The sequence below is a fragment of the Hyperolius riggenbachi genome, chromosome 1 (assembly GCF_040937935.1).
Source record: "Hyperolius riggenbachi isolate aHypRig1 chromosome 1, aHypRig1.pri, whole genome shotgun sequence".
NCBI lineage: Eukaryota > Metazoa > Chordata > Amphibia > Anura > Hyperoliidae > Hyperolius > Hyperolius riggenbachi.
This window is the reverse complement of record NC_090646.1, coordinates 215,231,171-215,258,202: the sequence shown is the minus strand read 5'-3', so window position 1 is coordinate 215,258,202 and position 27,032 is coordinate 215,231,171. Positions and strand designations below refer to the sequence as shown.

Sequence of the window (27,032 nt, the reverse complement as noted above, 5' to 3'; positions counted from 1 at the left end):
TTGTCTTTATGAACAAATTATACAATACTGGTTTTTTACATGTTTTTGTTAACTATTACAGTACTGTATAAATTGTTTTAATATAAAACACTTTAAAGTGGATCCGAGATAACATTTTACTCATTGCATAATTGTGTTCCTTTCATAAGGTTTATAGGGCATTCCTCAAGCCAAATACTTTTTTGTTTTTGTTTTAACACTCTAATTCCCTATAAACTAAACAAGCCTCGCCCACAGCTTTTCACAGTGCCTTGGCATTTTCAGACAGTAGCAAGGGCTTACAGGAGCTTAGTCTGGGCAGGAGGAGGGGGGGGGTGTTACTAGCCAGAGATTTCAGAGGCAGAGGGGAGGAGGGAGGAGGAGAGGGGACTGAATTTGCACAGAGGCAAGCTGATAGCATCTCCAGCCCTCAGCCTGTGACAATGTGACAAACAGAACATGGCTGCCCTCATTGTATCACAGGAATAAAAAATCATCAACTTTTTAAACTTTTGCAGCTAGATATGCTGTGTGTAGCACATTGAAAACAACAACAAAAAAAACCTATAGTTTTATACTATATCCAGAGTTGTCCTAAAGTAAATAATTTATCCATGTTTTACCATGTTTAACACAGGACTTAACTTATAAACAATCTTCCAGAACAGAACCGGTATATAAGTAGGGTCTGTACTATAAACTTCACTCATAAGCTGCATAATAACTCCAAAGAAGTGAAGCACTTGTCTCATCATCCCTGTGTGTGAGGTAATTTCTTGGAATTGTGAATCGGATAGTCACAGCTGCCATCAGACAAGTAGCTAAACAGTGAATCCCTTTCAAGCAAAACACATATTTGTACATATAGGTTTCACTAACCAGAGTAGGTGGACAGCACAATTTCATCATAGCCTTCCTTCCCAACACAGCCACCTTGGATAGAGGTTACACTTTCTGTCAAGGCCTAGGAGAAAAGGTATGGAAATACAATGATATACAACGCTCACCTTATTCTTTGTATACTTCACTTATGCCACTTGTGCTAAACTATGAGAACTTCTGCCAATCTTTCCTAGAATTGGAAACACTAAGGTTATGTATTCATTAATTTAAAGCACACCGCAAATAAGAGGGATATGGCAACTAACATACGGCTAAACAAGACAGATTGCCTTGCTGTCCTGTTAAGTCTCTGTCTATAATACTCTTAGTCATAGCCCCTGAACATGCATGCTAATCAGGAGTTTCTTACTAAAGTCTGACTGAATTAGTCACATGCTTGTTTCAGATGTGTGATTCATACACTACTACAGCCATAAATATCAGCAGGACTGCCAGGAAACTGGTATTTTTTAAAAGGAAATAAATATGGCAGCCACCATATCCCTCTCAGTTCAATGTGTACTTTAATAAAAATCATAATAATAAAAAAAAACCTGTATGGATTTCCTCAGGGTCTTTAGCAAGAACTTACTTTTATTCAAAGTAATGTAACCCGAGTAGCTGTTTGATGGGTTGCAGGTACCTCCATGTCAGGAAATGATTGTATTTTTGGAGGGGGATGGTTCGGTTAGCCCATTTTGAAATATATCAGTTTTAAAGTGAACCCGAGCCAAAGCTAGGGTTCAAAACAAGATCTTACACGGCAGAGATGGAAGCCTTAGGATCCTATTGAGGCTTCCCTCGCTTGCCTAAAGCCACCCATTGCAGAGCGCGGCCCCCTCCACATAGGGCCTGTGCAGCTCCATTTCCTTATTCATGGTGGTGCTGTAGCCGTGCAAGCCCGCCTGCTTATGCACAGAAGCACAGAGCACACTGCTCCGGCTCACTGCACATGTGGACTCAGTCGGCTATTGTGTGGCCATGAATAAGGAAGAGGAGCTGCACGGCACCGATCTGATTAGAGACCATGCCTTGTCGCTAATCTTCCTGGAAGATGTGCTCAGCAACCGGGGACATTAGAATACAGAAGGAAGCCTCAATAGAATCCTGATGCTTCAGTAACTATCTAATTTTGTGTACTCCCGCTTTTCTCGGCTACACTTTAAGCTCATTGCAGCCCTTGCGCACTGCACATATAAGACTATTTGCAGTCATGATGAAATAGGTTTCAAGGATCTCTGATGTGGCCTAGACAGAGGCAGTTCATAACATTGTCACTCCACATGCCAGAATTTCAAGCATGCATATTTCTCTGATGGAGCCAAGGAAGCATGGCTCCAAGTAAGGACATGCTGTGTTGAATTAAAACCTGCAAGCCTCAGCATCTGTTCACATGTAATACTGCAGCTTCTTTTCATTTGCACTTCTCCCATGTAATTACAAAGCCAAATTTATATGCAAGTTTGCTTAGGGAAAAAATAAATAAAAAACAAACATTTAAGAAATATACTAAAACCAAAATGCTGACTTACATGGTCAAAGCGAAGAACAGGCTCACTCGCACTGTCCAAGCCATACACTTCCACTGTCCCATCATCCCGACCAATCAGCAAGTCTTTCACTCCATCCCCGATAATGTCAAAATTATCAATGCATAGTATACCTGTTAGTATATATAAAAGTAATTACAACCCACAATTATTACTGTTTTTTACATTTTTTCACATACAGATGTTTGATCTTTATTTCAACTATATTGATATAGGTGATAACAAAGAACAAATATCGTGCACCATTTACATTGTGTAGTACTACTGTACACTGTGATTACATGAATGCAAAACATTTTGAAAACATACTTTTCATCATTTACCACTGCCTCAATCGCCTACATCTTTATAAGGGCTGGTTCAGACAGACATCTGATCCAGCTGCCTGTAGCAGCCCGCCATCTCGTTCCAAATGCTCTTCTGAAAGCGCACAAAAATGCACGTCGGCTTTCTGCGGCACTTACTTTCGTGCAGCATTTTTCATCCCCGCAAGAGACCACAGAAGCGTGGTGGTTAACAACCCTGTAGGTGCCACGGAAGATGCTGGCACTATATACATCAATAATAATAATAACGCCAAAAATTGCAAAAAAATTGATTGCAAAAATCAGGATAGAAACGGTGCAAATGACGGTGAACGGTGGTAAGCAATAGTACTGACGGATAACCATTCATTTGCATGAACAGGCATGGTTTAAGTGATAAGCACCACAGTTGTAGTTTACCATCGTAGAACTGTACGCCTGGACCAAGCCTAAGGCATCTTGGAGGAACCTGTCTCATTGCCAAAAACGGCCAGAAATAAAACTGGAAATATGAAAACTACATCTATTACATGTCTTTTTATAAATTATAAAGTTCTAAATAGTAATTTCATCAACGTTTCAACAATGTCTTAACAGTTACTTGGTCAAAATCTCCAGGCTTCTGGCACCTGTAGTCTGTAGTCAAAGTACAACTGAAGCCAAAAAAAAAATAAAAAAACCTAAACCTTCTTACTTCAGTAGTTCAAAGTCTCTGGAAGGTCCAAAGGTTTCTCAGATCCTCTTGCAGCCCACCGTTCCAGTGCAGGGTCCCTCTATATTTATTTGACTAGCCCCAGTTGAATAGGTTCCTTCAGGCTACAAGCCGTGGATGAGCGCATCCAGACTAGGCATGCATGAGAAATGTCCATGCCCTGCAGAACGATGCACTCGTGCACAGAGGAAAAAGACATGCATGAGTGGCTTTGTTCTACTGGGCATGGGCAATACTTCACTCATGCAAGCCCAGTCTGGATGTGCTCGTCTATGGCCAGGACACAGCTGGAAGATGAAGCAGGACCATGCAATGGGTGTACAGTGGGCTCTACAAAGACCCTGGAAGCCTCTGGACCTTCCAGAGGCTTCTACTTGGTTTAAATATAAAATAACACCTTGGCATACTTAAAGAAAATTAAGTACATTTTTAGGAGAAGGAGGCGAAGTACAATTGGTTTTCTCAACAGTTTATTTTCACCTCTGGGTTCACTTTAAAGGCTGCTGAAATAGCTACAGTGGTGCCAGGTTTGTGGTTGTTACATTGCAGAACATGATGGCAGCAGAGTATTTAGAAAGCAGTGGGCGATCCTTATAGCTAGAGCTCAGCAACTTCACCCAAGGTCAAATGAAATGCCGTTGCTGGTGATTTGGACTGGCTCAATTCAATCTGTGTTCAAGTTGCAACAAAATTGCAGACAGTAAGAAAAATTAGCATCTCATTAATCATCTTTATCAAAAATCAGTGTTTTGACTGACAGTTTACACCAGCCTGAAAACTCCACCCCATTCCTTGTGTGAAGCAGAAGCAGAGCTTGCTTGTTGGTTGCCACTCAGTGCTTCCTCTCAAAGAGAATCTGTAACAAAAAAAAAGAAAAAAAGACCCCAACCATAGAGCTGCTAGTGTGCATGCCAACAAGAAAACTTGGGGGGGGGGGGGGGGGGGGGGGGGGGGCTGTTGTCCCAGCACTGGATCCCCTCTACTGGGGAGGAAGGTAAGTATCCCCCTAAGAGCTTTTTGTTTGTTTGTTTGTTTTTTTGTTACAGATTCTCTGTATGCGGAATTTTTAGATTTAGGAACAAACAAGTTTGTTTAGGTGACCAGATCAATAATTAAACAGTTGAATTATATGGCTACTTTAAACTTTTGCTTATATGCTCTATAACTATATGACATATGCTCTATACAGACAAAGCTAAAGTGAACTGGCCACAGTACCAGTATTTTTATTAATATTTGGTATGATTACACTCTGCCTGTAACATAGCAGCAATGCCATTGGCTATTCTTTCATGCCGTTTCTGACACTTCTAATGTGGCAAGTTATTCCAAATGCCCTGGAGAACTTGCTACCAGTCCGCTAAGAAGAAAAAAAAAATTGGGCTGCCTTATCCTGCATATCACTCCAGGCTAGTTTGATGCAAAGCCATGCCATCGCCTTGAGATCCTATATTTTTTTTTTCACTGCAGATAGTTCTCCATGATTTTAGCTATGTATGGACATTTGACCGTGACTGTCATGCTGAAGAATGTAGTTAAAGCTAAAAAGATATCTCCCCGATTGTACAGCACATAAATAACGGTGGCATATATTTATAGGTAGCCATCAGATTTGACCATCAGATAGATCCCTGTCAGATCAAATCTGATCCGACAGGGATCTATTACTACCACACACACACAGCATGAAATCTATTTAAAAAAAAAAAAAATCTGTTTAACCACAGGCCGTCGATCTGCCACCGCTCCTGAGCCCACCGAATTCATTTCTAGCAGATTTGGTAAGAATGATTGAATCTGCCGGATTTTGATGGGGAAAAAAAATCAAGTGTATGGGAACCTTAGACCTCAAAGAATTGCTGCTGTGTCAGAGGCAAGGAGTAGTCACACGGAATACGGTTTATGCACTTTCTAAGACCATTTATGACATTATTTAAAGCAACCCCCTTCAAAACATTTTCTCATAATTGCCCAAGGCTTTAGCACAGAACTGTGCATAGAGAAGCAGACAGACAGTTCATTCACTGGAACAAAAATATATTTTATAGCGCTTTACAAACCTCCCCTCTTCTTCTCATTGAATATTTCCCACTTAGGCAGAGGAGAATCTCTTGCAATCTGAATTAAGCCCAGCTTTCCATCCGATGTTCCATACAAGAGCTCCTCTCCGCTTTCACCTAGTTACAAACGGAAGAGATATCACAATAAAGTCTCATTACCTGGCAAAGGCGGGGATTGCCTGATGCATGACATTTCAAGCTACAGGGGCCTAAATAAAAATACCAACCACCCCCCATAAAACAAATGCACAGCAGTGCGCAGTGGAAACCCACTTACAAAAGCTATGGGACTGGTCCTCTTTACCTCCTGCAGCTTTGCTGCATCTGCTCTGTACGGCTCCCGATTATTATTATTTATTATATTTATAAGCACCAACATATTATGCAGTGCTGGACAATAAATACATACAATGATACAAGGATGACAGACGTAATGCTACAAGGTTATACAACACAGAACAAAGTTAAACAAGGCAAATGGTACAAAATACATGATCATCAGGCCCAACACGGGTCTTGTGACACATTGGGAACCATACGAGGATGCAGCACGGCAACAGGCAGATATAGAAGTGAAGAGGACCAGCGACCCAAGCTTTTGTAAGTGATTTTCACTTTGCACTGCTCTGCATAACTGCACGTCCCCATAGCTACTAGGGCTGTGGAGTCGGTACAAAAAAATCCTCTGACGCAAACTCTGACTCCTCAGTTTATACAACCACTGACTGACTCCAGGTACCCAAAATGGCTCCGACACCTCGACTGCTTAGTCGAATACTTACCAGGGCTATGGATTTGGTACAAAAATCATCCGACTCCTTAGTTTATGAAACCACAACTCAGACGTAGGCTGGTTTCAAAGTGGGACGTTAAAATCCCACGTTACAGCAGCCAGTAATGCAGCCTAACTCACAGCACTGTAAAATCAATTGTGCTGTTCACAGTGCCCATGTTGCGTTACATAGTAACACAGCATGTTTAAACAAAGTGCTGCATGCTGTACGGTATACTGGGCTAAGCAGCGTTAGACTGCTTGCACATGCTCAGTAATGTTGGAGGAGGAGGTCTCCCCTCCTCCTCAGCTGCCAGCCACATGGCTAATTAATATTCACTGCACTGCAGAGACTCGTGGTGGGATTGTAGTGTTGTCCGGATCATGAACGAATCGTTCATTTGATCCTGATCTTTTTTGTGAGTCGAATCATCCGGATCATCACAATGAAAGATTTGGTTCACAGTGGATGTCTGTCTGGAAGAAACAGGAACATACAGAATGTACAGTGCAGGGAAATTTTTTTTTTTAATCAAAAACTTAAGGCATACAGGAAATAAATAAGGTAAAAAGTATGCTCATAAATCAGAGATAATACCATACAGCATACGATGTGATAAATAAAATTAAGAAGTATGCAACACAACAAGGGACAAAAATAACCAAGGAACAAATCTGTTCCAAATTACAATGCAGCAAACAGTGCTATAAGTACAAACCATATTCTACATATGCAATAAAGGAAAAGAACATAAACACGAAGCTACAATGCCCCCCCACCTGCATCAGAACTCCCAACCGCCATCTCCTCCTCCTCTGAAGCGAGGGGAGAGGTAGTCAGGACTTCGAACCTGTTGGACAGGCTAAGGTCCACTTTGTCCTTTTGCCTCCTCTGTGTGATGGCCAATCTTTTGGCCTCCCTCTTTTCCTCAGGGGGGGCCCTGGACAGGGACTTAGCGCTACTACCCCTTTTCTTCTTTATTTTAAAGCGCTGCTCGAGGTATTCCAATTCCTCTGCTGACAGATGCTCCCGCTTCCACGGGAAAAAAGCAGCCCCCGTTGAGCTGGGGGCTGAAAAGGCAAAGGCCACAGGAACCGGGCTAACAGCAGGAGTGGCAGTCCCACTGCCAGAGGGAGGGGGGGGGGGGGGGGGAAGGAGGGTCAGGAGGGGTGGGAGGGGGCAAAACAGGAGCAGGAGGGCCAGGGGTGGGGGGACAAGGCAGGAGCAGGAGTGGGAGCGGGTAAAACGAAATCAGGAGGGCCAGGGGCGGGAGGTGGCAAAACAGGAGCAGGAGGGGGAGGAATAGTGGCAGGGGGGACGGACACAAGAGGTTTGCTCCTCCTGGGCGCAGGTTGAGGGGCAGGGGGGTTTGTTACAAGAACAGGGGGGAGAGGTCTCAGACCCCCACCCCTCCTATTCCTTTCAGGCCTAGGTTGCTGCTCCCCGGGGGGAGAGTCACCACCACCATGCGCAGCATCCCGGAGAAAAGCCGATGACCTGGGCCCAGGCTGCCCCACAGGGGCCATGCTGGCTTGAGGAGAACCAGAGGAAGGGGCTACAGAGGACAGGTTAACAACAGACTTGGATACATTAGGAGCTGGAACAGACTGGACGGGAACACTGGGGGCTGACAATGGGACAGACTGGTTCTCCTCGTCCATACGAACCAGCATGGCCTTCCTGAGGTCCACAGGCATGGCGTTCCAGGAGGTCGGGCACTCCGTGTAGGGGTGGCCAAATTCAAAACAAAAATTACATTTGATCTTTTTGCAACTCCCTGAGGAATGCCCGAACTCCTGGCACCTACCACATCTGGGATTGGGGCAATTACTAGCCAGATGTCCCCTCTTGCCGCACCGGTTGCATGTTCTGGTGTTCTGGGCTGACCTGGGTAGTAGACGATGATCTTATCACGTCCTATCAGGGCGGACCGGGGAATATGGGTGACGACCCCCTCCTTAGCATGGAGCTTGATCGCCACCTCATACTCCCCCCACCAGATACCCAGGTCGTCCAGAACCCGGTGCGGCGGGGACATCACATCTGCGTAGTGCTGGACCCAGGCCATCAAATCACGAACTGGGATGCTCTCATTTTGCACTACGATGTGAGCTCTCTTCTCGACAGACTGTCTGGAAAGAGGGAGGACTGTGAACCCGCGCCACAAATTATTCACCGAGTCTTTCAGCCTCTCCTCCAGGAAACTCTCCATCCCATGCTGTGAGAGAAAGCTCACATCGTAGTACTGCGGAGGGTCCCCTGGAGCCAGGATCGCAAAAAGATCACAAGGCTTGAACCCCAGGTCGAGCAGATATTTTACAAACTCCCTTTTAGTGGGTATTGTAGAGCTATGTTCCCACTTGAGACGAACCACGTTCCGCCGACCTGGGGTGTAAGCCTCCGATTCTGTCTCCAGAGGAGCTAGGACTCTCCTCCCAGGGTTAGCAGCCCGAGCTGCCCTAGAATAAGACATGGGCTGCGCCTGAGGTGCACCCCGAGCTGAACCTGCCAGTTGAGCAAGGGCCCCTGGGTTGGAAGCTGGACCCAGGGCGGGAAAGCCCCCCCTTACTACGCTCACCAGCTCAGGCACTTCTGGCTCGGTAGCACCCCCACTGGCAACCTCCACCGCAGGACTCTCACTGGCTTCAACAACAATATCCGCTGGTGGAGCAGGGGACCTGGGAGCCTTGTACCTGGGGGCATTTGGGCCCAGCCCAAAGATGGTCTCCATAAAGGTTTGCTTCCCTTCGAAGGAAAACGTTTTAATTAATTCGTTTTCCACCACGATTTTTCTACCATCAGCCCGGAATTCCATCTGAGGGCCACAATTTGGGTCACCCATGCCCACCAGATGAAGGCCATCAAAATTACCCCCCGGCTCCACCATACGAATAAGAGTTTCGTTAGTATGATCATCGATAATAATCAATCTAGTTTTTTCCAACCTATAGGTGAGATTTGCTGTCTTGAATTCAGTAATTATATCCTCCTTCACTACTGGAGGAGGCTCCAGATGTTTCTTTTTCTTTTTTTTCTTTTTACTTTCATCATCAGACTCAAAGTCTGAGTAAAAGTTCCTTTCAAACATAAGGTCTAGAGCACTCTTCCTAGACCTCTTTGGAATCTCTTCCTCTTTCTGTTTCTCAACCATCACTATCGCACCATCCTCCGCCTGATGGAGGGAGAAAGATTCTTTAACCCTCCCCTCCTCATTCCAAGAAGACACTCTTTCCTTCCCTCCCACACCACCCTGTGGAGAAGACACACTTTCCTTCCCTCCCACACCACCTTGTGCGACCTTTCTACTAGGAAGACTGGAGGGAATTAGATCTGCATTCTCTGCTCCGCCCCCAGACAGATCCTCCTTCTCACCAGCTTCATTACCACACTTCTCTGCAGGCAATGTTTCCACAATCTTTGTACCAGACAAACATGTCACATCTTGGCCACCGCCCATATTTAAATTTTCCTCCCTCCCATCCTCCTCCATTGAGGAAAGTTCAGTCTCTTCCACTTGAGAGATAGGAAGGTTTTTCTTCGCCTTGCTTGTCTTACCCTTTCTCACAAACCCTCCCACCACAACCTTAGTAACTTTGCTAGATTTATTCTTTCCCTTTTTCTTAAGTTTAGGTAAATTAGGTTTGGTCTCACCCATCTTCACCCTTTGGTTAGGTCCATGTTCGTCTTCCCTTTCAGACGGTTGGCCACCCTTAGCAAACAGATCCTGCTCGCTGTCTGGGCACAGTTCCTGGGCCTCTTGACCTTCCTCTCCAGCTTTCTTTGGCTCTCCAGCCTCAGCAGCAGGTCCTAGGGCTTCCTGCCCACCTTCTGTAGCCACCACCTCCTCCATTTGCATTCCTTTCGCCTCCCTGGCCGCATTAGCGGCAACTTCCAGTTTCGGGGCCGCTAATAACGTCACTTCCGGTCGCGGCGGCGGCGGCAATGACATCACTTCCTGTCGGCAAACCGGAAGTGGCTTCAGCGTGGTCCTGGCGTTCTCAGCAGACCCGGCGCCATCTTGGGAGACATCCACAGCATCAGGTAGGCTTTCCTCAGACCTCTGGGTGCACTTTTTACCCCCCGACTTTGCCCCAGACCCCACCAGGGACCCAGACAAGGGCACCATAGCAGGATCCAAAGCTCCATCCGGGGGGAGGTCAGTGCGGGCACCCGGGGAGGCCATCACAGCCCTATCAACCCCACCTTTAGGTGCTATAGAGGGGGGCACGGCCAGCAAGGCCTCAGCACCAGCAGTACCCACACCGCCATCCACTTCCTCACCAGAGGCCCCGGCAGCAGGAATGCTACCCAGACCCCCAGCAGCAAGGACAGCAGCACAGGCACCACCTGCACTTTCCCGGGCACCCACCGCAGAGTCAGGTACTCCCCTCACAGCCACTCCATCATCCTTCAGGGCCATCAGACCCTCACTCCCTCTTCCTCCATCACTCCCAAACACCTCACCTTGCCCTGGTGTTATCGGCTGCGATGGTGCTGGGGAGGTATCGTCGTCCTCATCCTTGACCCAGGTAGGGATTCCCCTGGGGGTGCTCTGCTCCTCCACGATGGTACACTCCTCATCCTCCGAGTCAGAGTCTATGCCAGGTCGCAACATGCGTGAAAAACGCCTTTTGTGGACCGGCTGCTCTGCGAGAGGGCCCCCTATTCTTTCCAGGCCAGCAAGTCTGGTCTTCTGGACCCAGATTTCACCCCTTAGGGCAACCAGCTCTTCATTTGTCCGCACAAACTCCGGTCTCCAGCTTATGCCAAACCTATGCTTGATAAGTTTGACATTTCTTTTCAGCTCTTGCAGGGTCTCGGTGCAGTCTTTGACTTCACGCAGCCACAGAATTACATTGTCTGCTAAGGACCCCTTGGATGGAGGGCTGTTATCCTCCTGGTAAGGTGTGGAAATAGGGGGGGGGTATAAGCTGCTATATATATAGGATATATGGCTTACCCTGCTCCTGCACAAGTCCCAGCGGCGTTAATTACTATTCACCCTCCATGTCGATGTGGATGGTGGGGGAATTACAGTGTTTTAAAAGTAACTTCAGCTCTGTCTCCTGACGGTACCGAAGTTACTCACTGTGCACCGCTATAGCCGTAATTCCTATTACGGTCTATGGTGGCGCCGGCTGCGCCCAAATCTCCTGCGCTGGATACAATGTGTTCGTTTGCTGGTTATATTAGTTACATCATGGAATAAAAGAAAATTCTGAGCATGCTTACCTCCATCACCACCATTCAAAGCCAAGACGGAAGGCGCACCAGGAACTTCAATTTCATACTTTAGATCAGAGCCCTAGAAAGTGAAAAAAATCCTGCCAATTATAGCTTTTGAACATTCTTCAGCCCACACAGTGATCATACAATGGCAAATCCTGGGTTTAACTCCAGAGAAAACACTACAGAAGTCACAGGTATGTCAATGTCATACAGCTTCCTTAAATAATAAGATAAGAATTTTTTTTCCAGCAGAGATACGCTTTAAATTAAGGTCAGAAAGATTTTGCTGCCCCTGAATAACCCATGGAAACATTGTGGCCTGCGTACATGGAAAAGGAGCATCTTTTAATCAGGATGCCAGAAGAAACCGAATGTAGAATAACTAATGTTACCGATATTCTACCATAGATTTCACAAACCTAACTCTCACATTACCCCTCCCTATACACTAACAACCCACCCACCCCTACTATGCCTAATACTAAACCTCCACTTAACACTAACTACACCTACATTGTAGCCGAGTGCCAATTGTCAGTTCTGAATCCCCGACACCACTAACTTCCCTCGCTAGCGAGCGACCATTCTCACTTCAAAAGCACTGGCTATCATGGCTGCACCCCCAACACCACAAGTAGCCTTACCCCACCTTGTGGCAGTTCTCACTACCAAAGCACCAGGCACTGTAGCCAAACCCCCATGCCATATTATAAACACCTTCCGCTGTAGCCAACCCCCCCCCCCCCCCCCTTTCCCCGTGTCACTTGAAATCCCCCCAATTGCTTGGCTATTCTACAGCCAGACTTTGTGCACAGTCTGTGTGTACTGATGATGGGATATTCAGCTTCAGGAATCAAATCTCAGCTATTGTGAAACATTCCTTTTTTCACCTAAGGAATATTGCAAGGATTAAACACCTCATACCTCCAACACATCTTCCAACCCTAGTTCATGCCTTCATCACATGAAGGCTGGACTACTGCAATATTCTCTATACAGGCCTTCCAAACAAAGAACTTCACCGCCTGCAGCGTGTACAGAATGCTGCCGCAAGGCCGTTAACTAGCAAACCACGCAATTGCCACATTATACCAACCCTTTGCTCACTCCACTGGCTACCGATAAAATGGAGAATTCTGTTTAAGTTTAGCTGACATTCAAATCCTTGCACAATCTGGGCCCTGGATACTTTAAGGACTTGTTGCAACTGCATCACACTCCCCACAATCTTACATCAAAAGGATGTAATACCTTGGTCACCCCCAGAGTCCACCTTAAAACCTTTGGAGATAGAGCCTTCTGTCATGCTGCCCCTACACTTTGGAACTCCCTGCCACACCCAATCAGGACAGCTCTATCCCTGGAAGCATTTAAAGTGAACCTTAAGCCAGGAAAAAAAAATAAGTTTTACTCACCTGGGGCTTCTACCAGCCCCCTGCAGCAGTCCTGTGCCCTCGCAGCCACTCACTAATCCTCTGGTCCCCCGCTGCCAGCTAGTTTAGTTTTTGCCGGCAGGCCCGTCAGGACTGGCCACGCGTAGCTTTTTCCACATTCCCGACTGTAATTAGCACTATTGCGGGCCGCAACGCGTACAAAAATACGCGTTGCCGCATATCTATGCGTTCGTAATGCGGCAACGCGTGGCTCTACTTGAAGTCGGGAATGCGGAAAAAGCTACGTGTGGCCAGTCCTGACGGGCCTGTCGGCAAAAACGAAACAAGCTGGCAGCGGGGGACCAGAGGATTAGTGAGTGGCTGCGAGGGCACAGGACTGCTGCAGGGGGCTGGTAGAAGCCCCAGGTGAATAAAACTCTTTTTTTCTGGCTTAAGTGTCTCTTTAAGTCCAAACTGAAAACCCTCCTCTTTAATCTGGCATTCATGAACACCCTCTGTAACACAGTCCAGCCAGCAGATATGTATTGATCTGAGACATAAGTATGCGCTTTGAGTCCTATGGGAGAAAAGCGCTTTAAAAATGTTATTGTATTGTATTTTCAGAACTGTACAACTAAAATTCATGTTTATCAAAAGTGTTACCTCTAAGATGCGAAGTACTCTGTCCTGGCATGCTAGTATGGGAGTTATTCGATCCAACTTTTCAACTGGTAGACAAAGGACATCACTAATTTTATCTCCGGACAAAAAATAATGCTGGTCCTTACAATCACAATAGTGATTATAAATGTAACTTGCACACAAGAAGAGATCAGAACCGGATATATGCCTAGAAAGAGGAAGACAAATCAGAACTTATATGCAGTAAATGTCAGTAAAATTACTGTGGGAGCGCACAGCAATTTGACTGGAACTACATCAGTTATGTAGTGCATATTGCACAGTTAGCATAACCTGCTTTGCTAGAGTCACACATGCTAAGTAACTGGTGTAAGTTAAAGAGGAACTTAAAATAATGTAATCAAAAAAGTGCTTCATTTTTATAAGAATGGTGTATAAATGATTTAGTCAGTGTTTGCCCATTGTAAAATCTTTGCTCTCCCTGATTTACATTCTGACATTTATCACATGGTGACATCTTTACTGCTGGCAGGGTGAAGTAGGTGGAAGGAGATGCTGCTTACTTTTTTGGCAGTTGGAAACAGCTATTTCACACAATACAATGTGGTTCAGACAGGAAACTGTCAGGGCCATGATCCTGACATCAAACTGTGGGAGGGGTTTCACCACAATATTAGCCATACAGACCCCCTGATGATCCATTTGAGAAAAATAAAAGATTTCTCGTGGGAAAGGGGGTATCAGCTACTGATTGGGATGAAGTTCAATTCTTGGTTACAGTTTCTCTTTAATTGCATTCATTCATATTTTTGTACCTTATCCAATTCAGTTATTCTTTTCATAACAATCCGAGCCAAATCCCCCCCCCCCTCTCCCAATTAAAAATGTGCTTAAATAATAATTGCCTTGTGTTATGCACATCTGATCACTAGTAAATCAACAGATTAACAGTTAAAGATTTTTGTTACAGCCGATACAAAATCCTACAATATATCTGCAGTGTCTACTTCCTGCTTTCATGGAAGCAGACATATTTGTTAACACTCTGTGCTTACTAATTGGCTGCTCTGGAGATTTCTGAGCTGACACAGCTGAGAGATCAAATTACAGTGGGGATTAGTCACAGATGAGGGGGAATTAGACAGGCTAAGCTCTAAATACATACAGGGTGCATTTCTCTCTTTTTACCTTTTGTCCTGTGCAAGAGTTTAGATCCACTTTAAGTGTACCAAAGGCGGAGTTGGCAGAACAACTGGGACACGAAGGCATGTTAGATGGTAAATTACATACTGCTGTGCCCTTCCTGCTTTGTACTCCATCACCCCTGGCCGCTGCATTGCCCCCTGAAATTGCATACATGGAGCTTGTAGCCAGCTTACCCAAAGGAAGGGGCGTTCTTGCTTGAGAGGGACGTCCTCTCCAGCATCACAAACGCCCCTTCCCCACCTCTCACCTGCCCCTCCTCACTGCTTCCCCTCCGCTCTGTGCTCTGTTAAAGTACAGATGCAGCGTCATGACCCTGGGGTTTTGACGAAAGTGAAACCAGCTGATTACTGCCAGCAGGAGCATCGGTAAGAAGCACTACCTGATCCGACTGCCCACCCGGATCAAGTACAATGTTTTTTGTTTGTTTTTTTCACCTTTACAACTAGCTCGGGTCCACTTTAAAGCATGTCTCACCATCTAAAGTATGATCTTTACTCTCAAAAACAAAAAAAAACCTTTCATAGTAGCATGTGGTTTGGTCTGTCTAAGGCTCAACACACACCATACAATCTTGGTTGTACAGATTTACCAAATCTATGTAGTATAAGGGCCAACAGATTGAAAATACCTTGAATGATTAATTGGATAAGCTCTTATACTAGATGAAAGTGGTAAGCTTGAACAACCAAGATTGTATGGTGTGTGTTGAGCTTAAAGCAGATTGGTGTGCTGTACATATTATTACTGTGTATTTGTATAGCACTGGCATCTGCCACTGCAGTGCCACAGTTGATCTTAAGTTCAAAAATGTCTGTTTATTCTCTTCTGGGAATTTGAGCTAAAACAGAAAGGTAGCAGTCCTATTCTGGGACTGATAATGTTTGGATGATAGGTAATCAGCTTTCTTCTTCACATCACTACTTAGGTGATCTTTTGGGCTTCTTCTGTCATCTACAGACTCACTGGAGTAGTTAGCATGGTGATGACCTCAATACATTTGTCTAGGGACACAGGTAGCCTCACCTAAATAGCCATTCAGTAAAGCCAAAGCTTCTAAATCCAAGGGCAGGCCAGGAGGGTATACAACTCCTTTTGTAGGTAAAACAGTTCTAACAGGTTACCAAGTTTCTCTTTTAGCTGGGAGTCTGGTGCTTTGTATAAGGTTGCTGTATAATATTACATGACCCTCAGGGCTCTTTCACACCAGAGCTGATTTCTGGCATTTTGATGCAAAGTCAATACTTTGCGTTAACCAAGGTAAAATGAAAGTGCATAGACTTTCATTTTACCTTTTACATCCTATGCTGCGTTTTGGTGTGTTACGGTTCGATGCACCCGGCAGCTTTTAATCGTCTGACGCAGGTGGTTTCCAGTCAGGTGAATTATAACTACCGCCGCAACATCCCGACGTCCACAACGCAGATCATAATGTGAAAGAGCCCTAAGCATCATCTAAATACAGTGAACAGAAGACCCCATTGCTTACATTGCTCTGATGCTCTCAGTTAGATTGGTTTCAAATGACAGAAATTGTTTCCCTCTTTTTGTAAAGCCTCGAACTTCAGACCCAGATGCCACAAAGATCTTCTCCTGCACAGTTCCAAGTGCACCGCCAAGCTCTAATCGCGAGATCTTTTGTCCTGGTAATGTCTTGAAAACAGGCTAGAAACATGTAAAGAAAAAAGGTTTTAATATGCTCAACAACACACAAAGCATTTACACTGACTCGTAAATAAAGAGGAAAGCAAGAGGATTTCATGAGGGGACATACTATAGAAAAGCCCCACTAATTTACTTAGTTGCTGCTGGTGGAAGTGGCACACATGAGATGATCCGCTAGACAGGATGTGCAGTGAAGATTGGAAAAGAGTAGGTGTGTTCATGTTTCAATAATTAAGAAATAATGTTGTTAACTTAGGAATGGGCAAAACACTGAAAGCAAGAAGTTTTGAATCAGGATGATACCATTAATTGGCTAACTTAAAGCGGAATATAACCCTGCATTTCAACTTTGCTCGAAAACATTATTTACAGAATATTAGATGCTACCAGCATTTTTTTTTTTTTTTTTTTACTAGACCAGCATTGGAAGGGTTACACACAGTTTTAAAGTTCTGTGGAGAGAGCTGCTCTGGGCAGCCAAAGTTTAAATCGATACATTTCAGTAAACAAAATGTAGCAGGTGGTGAATGTTACACACTCTTTGGCTGTCCTCCAGCTCCTGCACAGTCAGAGAGAGTGAGTCACATTCCACAGTTGTTACATTTTGTTTTGCTGAAATGTATCTATGTAAGCCTGGGATGCGCAGCAGTTCTCTCCAGGAACTTTAAAGCTGTGTGTTTAACCCTTCCAATGCTGGTCTAGTAAAAAAAAAAAAAATGCTGGTTGCATATAATATGCTGTAAATAATGTTTTAGAGCAAAGTTGAAATGCAGGGTTATATTCCGCTTTAAAAGAAAACAAGTAAGCTTTCGGCTAATAAGCCTTTTTCAGACTCTTCTTGTATACACATTTGCACTACAGAACTGGACGGCACATACAGATTTAGGTGGACACAGAGACACGCGCCGCTTTATTATATAGGATGGAAGCGACCTTTGCAGAGTGCTGCAATGTGCAAGAAAGCGCAGGACACGACCGTCGTCTTGGAATATGCACTGGCGGATATTCACACTGTGGCCAGAGAAGGGACCTGTGCCATAAAAGAGGACTGTGGTGCTGCAGGAGCTTTACTTGGGAGGCAAGCATATGGTTTTTTTTATCAGGAGGTTACATTTTTTAAACCACACACAGATTTTCACTATGCACACCTTCAAATATCCCTGCAGTTGACCCACCATCAAGCTGCTTAATCTAATTCAGATCTTCTCAGTGCTCCATATTAGACTCTCTGTCTTACTTAATTTACAATTGCCAAGCTACGCTAGCTAACTGGACACAAATTACAGACTTTACACATGATGCGCTGTACTGTTACTCTACTCTACTATAATAATAAATAGCAGCCTTTTTTCAGCTGCATGATGACAAATCTAAAATATTTTACATTTATTGGATGAACCCCTCTCTTCCTTTCATATTGCCGGGACAGAATGCAGCATACTGGTGGAGTAGGAAGTGTCCGGCAAAGGAGGAATGGCTAATGGCTGCCACCTGTATAACCCTAGTTATGAAAAGAGAAGGGTGAAAAGCATGCACTGAAATGCTCATAGGCCTGAAGGAGTGTATCTTTGTATGTGTCAGAGTGGTGCAACTAAATATTTTGAATAAAAAAAAAAAATGTTTGGTTTGGGTCCGCTTTAATAGGCAAACCTTCCATGTATCTTGAAACACTGGTTCTGTAAGCATTCTGTAACTTCTGTAAGTACCAGCCAAGAGCATTGTTCTCATCCAACCCGGCAGATGACGTCTATCTTGCACCGCTCTACTGGCACTCTGCTTCCCTGCATAGCAACAGAACATGGTTCCAGCCTGAAGGCTAGTGACATCTGTACAGCCTCGGCCCTGCAAATTTGCCCGACGTATCAGGTCCCAATCCCTGCCAGGCAACATGCCTCATACGTGTGCACAAGGCTTTACACATACATACTGTATATTTACACCAACACAAAAGAGAAAATCAAAATCTATCCACTTACCACTGCTTCACTTTTCTTGATACCAAAGCAAGTGACAACCCCATCCTGGTCTCCTACAACCACCTGGCCAACAACAGATTAGACGTTATCACCACAATGGACATAAACGGCTGACAAATATTAAGCATATTTAGTTGTATAATTCTGTTAAAATAACACTATACACTAAGCCTCAAATTTTCTGGGTGCTTTCCGATTTATTACTAAGCATCAGAACACTGCTTCAGTCTAATGAGCTACATAACTGACCTTGCGAGGTGGAATTGGGTAAAGGTTACAACTATTTTCAGTATAGGTGACTTGTAACCCCCTAAAACATATGAACATTTTATCATCATATGGTCACCTTCATCATCATATGGTTACCTTATGTGATTAACAAGACTATATATTTAGCCACACTGCAATACAAATGAAAATTACTGTATACTAACCTTCTGAGTTGCTCGTCGCCCAGACGCTGGAAGCAATCTCATTGTTTTCTGTGAAGTGACCCCGACCTGAAAATAAAAAAACATACAATGTAAACTGTCTATAGGAATAAATATAGTACTATGTATGTAACTGTCTATAGGAATAAGTACCATGGTTTGTACACGTCTTTATATGCACATTGTTTATTTACTTTTTCAAAACCTAATTTGTATTTCAAAATCATTGTATAGTTTTCAACTAAGTAGTCATCAAAAGTAACCAGAAGATGGCTCATTTTGCTGTAGCCAAACTCCTTCCGTCTTTTTGCTAATTTAAGCTCCGGTTCTTGCTCGCTCCCATATCAGTCACTGAGTACCGGTGGGGTGGGCGAGGGTTGTAAGAATAGCACGTAATTTTGGCAACAGCTATTGCCAGTTGCCGAATTACCTTATCTTTTTGACAATTTGAGCTCCGAGTCAAGATGGGGCTCCCAAATCAGTCACTGAGCACTGCTATAGCAGTATTTCTCTTTATGGCCTATGGCGACACCCAAATCATTGGCGCAATGCTGTGCCGAAATTAGCCGTTTCACATGGTCCCTTCTTCTAGTGTCCTAAAAGTAGGATGTGTATTGCAATTTGTTGTCCATAATAATAAACAAAAAATAGTTTGCTAACATTACACTAAATGTATAGTCTAAACCACAGCCTTGTCCATCCATTTCTAGTAGTGCAGGAGTTAATCTTTAGACCTGCTCACTGGTCTGTTGGATTAAAGCCCTTCTAATACTGGTTACTATCTGGAAGAACGGCTGTACTCCAAGCTTCACAACACTACCCTGTGACAGCAGGATAACAAGGATTACTTAGCTCTGTACCTGCAGGTAATCCACACGATTTAACTGCAGTTCCATGGCGAGGACAGCAAGCTGGAGAATAGCTTTGCTTGAAGCTCAGTTACCAAAAACACAAAGATCCAGTGTGTTACTGTTCACGCTCAGGTCACTTTATCTCACTGCACAGATCCTAAAAAAAAAAACGAAGATCAGTTTAAAATGGTCATTTATTTTGCACATAAAGAGCCCAGTAAAAGTACAGTAAGTTCATACTTCATCAGATTTATACCCTATAATGAACCTATCATGAAAATGCACACACGTCCTATGAACTATGGGCAACATGGTGACGTAGTGGTTAGCACTCTCACCTTGCAGATCTGGGTTCCCGATTTGAACCCCAGCCAGGGCGCTATCTGCATGGAGTTTGTATGTTCCTCCCAAAAAACATACAGCTAAGTTAATTGGCTTTCCTCCAAATTGGCCCTAGAGTGCAATACATACATAGACATATGTCTTTCACACTATACGCTGAAAACCTTAAGCTTTTTCACAATGCACTGCTTTGGAAAAAAAAACACATTAAAATGCATTAAAGGACAACTGAAGCAAGAGGGATATAGAGACTGCCATATTTATTTCCTTATAAGCAATACCAGTTGCCTGGCAGGCCTGCTGATCCACTGTAGTGTTCTTCCCAGAATTTTTTTTCCAGCCGGGTGGCATGAAAAATTAGCCGGGTGGGGCGAGATGAGAGAATGCAGGGCTGGTGCTTCTCTGCACAATTCTGCTTAAAGCATAGGAGGAGGTGATCCGATGACAGCCAGGTGCTCACCAAAATAAAGCTTGGTGGAGCATCCGGCTATAAGGGCCTGGGGAGAACACTGCACTGTCTTTAATACTTTTAGCCCTAGACCCTGAACAAGCTTGCAGCAGATAAGGTGTTTCAGAACTGACAAGATTAGCTGCATGCTTATTCCTGGTGTTATTCAGACACTACTGCAGCCAAATAGATCAGCAGGGCAGCCAGGCAACTGGTATTGTTTAAAAGGAAATAAATATGGCAGCCTCCATATACTTCTCACTTCAGTTGTCCTTTAAGTGTAAAAGGCCCCTTAGACTGGGCTCCTTATTACCTTCTTTATATAGAAAATACACAGTAAAGTCCCGGTTTTCTAGAATTAAAGCAACAGGAAAGGAACTCTCAAGTAACCGGCACTTATGGGAGGGGGGCATGGGGGGGGGTCTCTCTCTCTCACTATCATTAATGCAGAGCAGTGCACAGCAAAAAGCACATACCATCCTCTTCTCTTCTTATAGCCACTGGCTGTTCTGCAGCATCTTCTGTAGGCTCCCGATGTGTCACCCAGCACACATCAGGTCACGTGCATGTAGGCCATACGGAGGCTGCCCTTTAAATACCCATGTCACCACTTTTTCCTTCTCTTAGCCTTGCTGGTCATTTGCCATCACCCCTCCTCCTCCATCCTACCCTTATGGGTCAGGCACTGGCATCCTTTTGCCCCAAGTCCTGCTAGTCAGTTGCAATCATCCCTCTCACGCACCCCACCCCTGCTTGTAAATCAGTTACTGCTACTATCCTGCCTACTCCACGGACCAAGTAAAGGCTGTCAGCAAGTAAAACAAGCTTAACACTCATGACTAGGGATGGTCAATGAGATGCAAATAATTTTGAGTTGATGCAGGATAATGAAAATTTAGTAGGAAAATTTAGAGCTGGTTCAGATGGATGGCTGCCGACGTCCATCCTCGTCATTTACCGATGGGACCTACCACATTGTGTATTGAGATGAATAGGGGTGTTCATCTCACGTCCTTGAACGTTGATTGCTCAAGCGTCATGGTCAGTCGAATGGTCAGAGATACTTCCTGCAGCTTCTGGAGTTAGCGGTGTTGAAAGTTACGGTATCCCCCAGGGGCTCAAATGGTGATGATGAATTAACATCAAACGATGCCAAACACTTTCCTGCACGGTAGCGCAAAAAAAAAACATTTGGCCACGGCAAAATGAGCTGCATGCAGTTAGCTGTGTGAACTGGCCCTTAACCTCTTTAGCAGTAACCCCGTGTGTGACACGGGGAAAGCGCCGGAAGGTGCCGCTCAGGCCCTGCTGGGCCGATTTACATAAATTTTTTTTTTGCTGGACGCAGCTAGCACTTTGCTAGCTGCGCCAGCACACCGATCGCCGCCTCCCCGCGCCCGATCGCCGCTATCCCTTGTGGCGCGCACCCCCCCCAGACCCCGTGCGTTGCCTGGCCAGTCAGTGCCAGGCAGCGCCGAGGGGTGGATCGGGACTCCCAATGACGTCACGACGTCGCTGACGTCATCCCGCCCCGTCGCCATGGCGACGGGGGAAGCCCTCCAGGAAATCCCGTTCTTTGAACGGGATTTCCTGATTGGAGATCGCCGAAGGCGATCGAAGCGGGCGGGGGGGATGCCGCTGAGCAGCGGCTATCATGTAGCGAGCCCTGGGCTCGCTACATGATTTAAAAAAAAAAAAAAAAAACTGCTGCACTGCCTCCTGGCGGAATTTTTCATACCGCCAGGAGGGTTAAAGAGGAACTATCAAAGAAACAGTCAGTCATTCTGTAAACCCCACATACCTACCGTATACAGATTTTAGCCAGTAACAATACAAAGCTTTTCAGAAGTCTCTAATCACAGCCTGTGTGGAAGGAATACCTTGGGCTTGATTCACAAACCCGTGCTGTTAGCATGGGCATGCTAAACAGTTAGCACGTTAAGTGCCGCTCGCGGACTTTTGCACGCGAAAAGTCCCGCAATCGCGTGCAAAAGTCTGCGTTATCACGCGATCGTGGAACTTTGCGCGCGCAGAAGTCCGCGAGCGGCACTTCACGTGCTAACTGTTTAGCATGCCCATGCTAACAGTTAGCACGGGTTTGTGAATCAAGCCCCTTGTGTATCAGCTTTTTGTAACAAAGTCGGCATCAAGGCCAGAGCTGTACCATGCAGATAGGTACCACTTCCCTGCCTCTATTCACAAAGGAATAATTTACTGTTTGTTTCTGCCCTGCCCACAGACACATATAATTTATTCCTGTACTTGCATGCTTACACCCACCATTCAGAATGAGCTCTTCCTGGCTGAAATCTGTTTACTTTACACTGCATGAGGCAGAGAGACACAGGAACAGGCGATGAGATATTTACACACTATTTGATGCTATATTTCTTCTTTCTATCATTCTGAAGATATTCCAGTCACAGGATTACAGCGAGTAAGGATTGTTTTTGTACGCTGGATGTGCTGGACACAGTCCTAAATAGTAATGCCCACAGTGAAAACTGTTCTCTGTAAATGTCATTTTTCTTCACATGAAAATTTAAAATATGAAAAAGCCTTTGTATTGCTATTTGCTAGTAATTACTGGAAATATATGTGGCATTTAGAATTTTAGTTAACTTTGATAAAGGTCCAAGGTGATTAAAAATCAAAAATCTTCCTCCAGCCCCTTGCAGCTGTCCTGTACCCTTGCCACAGCTCTGATCCCCGCCCATGCATGATGCCTACTGCGCTCCAGCATTCGGCTCACAGAATCACACTGCTGTCATCCGAGCTGTACTGCGCAGGCACAGTAGTTCTGCGCCCGCGCTGTACAGTCCGGATGACGCCAGTGCGACTCCATGAGCCGCACACAGGAGCGCAGTAGATGCTGACCTGGCAAGGTCGGCATCTGTACCAGAGGAGACAGAAGCCACCGGAGCTACTGCAAGGGCACAGGATGGTTGCCAGGGGCTGGAGGAAGCCCCAAGTAAGCCAAATTTTAATTACCTCTGACCTTCCCTTTAAACAGCTTGAAAATGAATTACCTCTGACCTTCCCTTTAAACAGCTTGAAAATGGATCAACTGAATCCCACTGAGGTGGAATTCATTTGGCCATTTTCAAGCTGCATTAATTTACATACAAAGTTTGAATAAACTTGCATCAGCTTGCAATTATTAGCATCTCATTGACCATCCCTACTTGTGACCATTTTTACAATTTAGCTGCTGTTGACTCCACCCCACGTCTGGCAACAAGTCTGGTGTCCAGATTTTTTGGGCCTCTTGTCCATCATGTAAAGATCAGGTTGACAACCCTGATTATATATTTGGTTTCTGATGTATAGTTACCCACTTTGTTATGTATAAGTACTTTATCAATAAATGCAAGTTAAGCAGAAAGCTGTGAGTGGGCCAACCTATCCTCTGCATTTCCATTGGCTCATAACTGTCATGGACAGTATCATTAGCCAATAGAAATGTTTTAAAGGTAAAATCAGTATTTGCTTGTTAGAGTAGCCAGAAGCTCAGTGACAGAGAACTGAAAATGTTTGAATGCATGTCAGTTAAATTTTTCCCTTGTATAATTCTTACTGTATTTAGAATAGAATCCCTACCTTTCTTTCCACACATGAACATCTGAGATGATATCATTGTTCAACCCGTGTACACTCCTCTCATTAGGACTAGCTCCTTTGGCATCACAATGCTTCCGTTAGGCTAGCCATTTGGTTGGGAACCTGAATAATAAAATAAGATGCTAGGAAAATATAACCAAGTATTCCAATAGGCATAACCATGCACGTGGAAAATTGCAATAAAGTTCTGATTGTCCCAATTGCAAGTTTAATACAATTTGCATCCCTACAGTACAGTTTTAAAAGAGACACGCTATTAAGATTAGTATTCCAATCCCATCATCATGAGGTAACCAGGGCACAGCACAAAATACCTCACTCAGCGTACTGCCGCGCTCCCTTTCTAACCAAACCTGTTGAAAGTAATTCTTTGTGGCCAGCACTGCATCTAAAGCAGAGTCTCATGATGAAAAAAAATCTGCTGAGTTGCAGTGCTGGCCATAAAGAGGTGATCTGTAAAAAGAAGTGGAGGGTGTCTCTGTGCTTGATCAATTTTCTGGTGTCTGCTGCCCACATTGCGATTTTCTGGTGTCTGCTGCCCACATTACGATTTTCTGGTGTCTGCTGCCCACATTACGATTTTCTGGTGTCTGCTGCCCACATTACGATTTTCTGGTGTCTGCTGCCCACATTGCGATTTTCAGGTGTCTGCTGCCCACATTACGATTTTCTGGTGTATGCTGCCCACATTACGATTTTCTGGTGTATGCTGCCCACATTAGGATTTTTTGGTGACTGCTGCCCACATTAGGATTTTCTGGTGACTGCTGCCCACATTGCGATTTTCTGGTGACTGCTGCCCACATTGCGATTTTCTGGTGACTGCTGCCCACATTGCGATTTTCTGGTGACTGCTGCCCACATAAGGATTTTCTGGTGACTGCTGCCCACATAAGGATTTTCTGGTGACTGCTGCCCACATTAGGATTTTCTGGTGTGTGCTGCCCACATTATGATATTCTGGTGACTGATGCCCACATTGCGATTTTCTGGTGACTGCTGGCCACATGGCGATTCTCTGGTGACTGCTGCCCACATTGCGATTTTCTGGTGAACTCTGCCCACATTACGATTTTCTGGCCCACATTACGATTTTCTGGTGAACACTGCCCACGTTACGATTGTCTGGTGAATGCTGTCCACGTTACGATTTTCTGGTGAACGCTGCCCACATTACGATTTTCTGGCCCACATTACGAATTTCTAGTGAACACTGCCCACGCTACGATTGTCTGGTGAATGCTATCCATGTTACAATTTTCTGGTGAACGCTGCCCACATTACGATTTTCTGGTGAACTCTGCCCACATTACGATTTTCTGTCCCACATTACGATATTCTGGTGAACGCTGCCCACATTACGATTTTCTGTCCCACATTACGATATTCTGGTGAACGCTGCCCACATTACGATTGTCTGGTGAATGCTGTCAACGTTACAATTTTCTGGTGACTGCTGCTCACGTTACGATTTTCTGGTGACTGGTGCCCACATTACGATTTTCTGGTGAACTCTGCCTACATTACGATTTTCTGGTGAACTCTGCCCACATTATGATTTTCTAAAGGCCCACATTACGATTTTCTGGTGAACTCTGCCCACATTACGATTTTCTGGCCCACATTACGATTGTCTGGTAAAATGCTGCCCACTTTACAATTAATTTACAGTGAAACGCTGCCCCATTACGATTATTTGGCACCTATGGGGGGGGGGGGGGCCATCCAAATATTCGCAGGGGGGCCCAGTGATTTCTAGTTACGCCCCTGGCTGCCTGCATGAACAGTCCCTTACTGGAGAGATTTGTATGGTTTCTACCTATTGGTGAATTTTTGGCACATGCCCTGTGATCCACTCGAAAGATCCTGCAAAAGTAAAATAGTTTGTCAAATAAAACATGAATAAAAATTACCAACATTTTCTTCTGATCATATTTTCATCAAAATATCAATTTACATTCCGTTTAGCAAAAATTGTCAGCTCATCTAGTCTTCATGGAGAAGGCAAGATTCCAAATGACAGGCCAGAGATAAATAGTGGCATAAAGATGCCTGAGAGAACACACCAGAGCTGGACATGACAAATGCCCTGCTGATACAGGAAACACTGCAAGCTGCAATCATTACAACAGAAGCAGCACACAACCCCACCGACCAGTACATGCCCCGCAGCAGCCTCGCATACGAACACCTACTTGTGACGTCAGAGCATGGCTTCCCCCGTTACAGGTATACCGGTATGAAGAGTTCCCAGCTGCGAGCATGCGCACTTACACTGTGTACAGGCGGCCCCAGCAACCAGCGCGTCCGGGGGCGGAGAGCATCGCAGCAGACTTCACCAGTCATGTGGTTACAGCGTCCCTTCCAAATGCATCACGTGACGCGTCTATAGCAGCGGCTGCCTGTAACCAAATTAGCCAGTCGGGGCGGGGCATTGCAATACAGTCTTCTGTAGGCTATAGTGGTAGAGATGGGAAGTCCGGATCTTTTCAATGATTCGGATGATTCGAATCGGATCATTGAAAAGATCCGGATCTTTGAACCGATTATTCGATTCACTTTACTAGGGAAGCATTCTGGGGCGAAATGACCAGCAGGGCAGGACTTTTCCTGCAGTGGACAGAAGGGGAGGGCGGTGGACAGACAGAGAAGGGGAGAAGATGGACAGAGAAGGGCAGGGAGTGGACAAAGAAGGGAGGAGGTGGACCAAGAGGGGTGAGCAGAGAGCAGAAATGTTTTATTGCACACATTACCCACATGTTGCAATCATATGCTTTAAATATATTTCACCTATATGTTCATCTGTATACTTTGAATGCAAACGCCTCACAGTAAAAGAAAGCATTCCCCAATGTGTCCTTTTCTCACCTGGAACACTCATAAATGTAGGGAGAAGTTAAGTGCAGCTGTTTAGAGCAGAGTGCAGGAGGATCACATTGCACTGCAATCACAATGTCTGTCCTGTCATTTTAGCCCAGCACGCTGTCTGC

At 45.0% G+C, this 27,032-nt stretch overlaps 1 protein-coding gene across 3 annotated transcripts in view; it reads right to left on the bottom strand.

The window, feature by feature from the left end:
* BBS7 (Bardet-Biedl syndrome 7) overlaps positions 1–26,390 on the bottom strand; it is a 63,523-nt gene extending 37,133 nt beyond the window's left edge. The window contains exons 1-11 of one of the 3 annotated variants that reach the window (XM_068280341.1): positions 26,317–26,390; positions 24,022–24,144; positions 19,641–19,788; positions 18,784–18,849; positions 18,350–18,412; positions 16,198–16,373; positions 13,527–13,713; positions 11,494–11,566; positions 5,489–5,605; positions 2,394–2,524; positions 859–943 (exon numbers count right to left, since the gene is read on the bottom strand). In XM_068280341.1, the coding sequence (XP_068136442.1) occupies positions 859–943; positions 2,394–2,524; positions 5,489–5,605; positions 11,494–11,566; positions 13,527–13,713; positions 16,198–16,373; positions 18,350–18,412; positions 18,784–18,849; positions 19,641–19,676 (934 nt within the window). In that variant the 5' untranslated portion in view covers positions 19,677–19,788; positions 24,022–24,144; positions 26,317–26,390. Of the gene's footprint in view, positions 1–858; positions 944–2,393; positions 2,525–5,488; positions 5,606–11,493; positions 11,567–13,526; positions 13,714–16,197; positions 16,374–18,349; positions 18,413–18,783; positions 18,850–19,640; positions 19,789–24,021; positions 24,145–26,237 lie in introns of all 3 variants that reach the window. The other 2 variants (XM_068280332.1, XM_068280350.1) reach the window with 2 other exon arrangements.
* Positions 26,391–27,032: the final 642 nt, after the last annotated feature.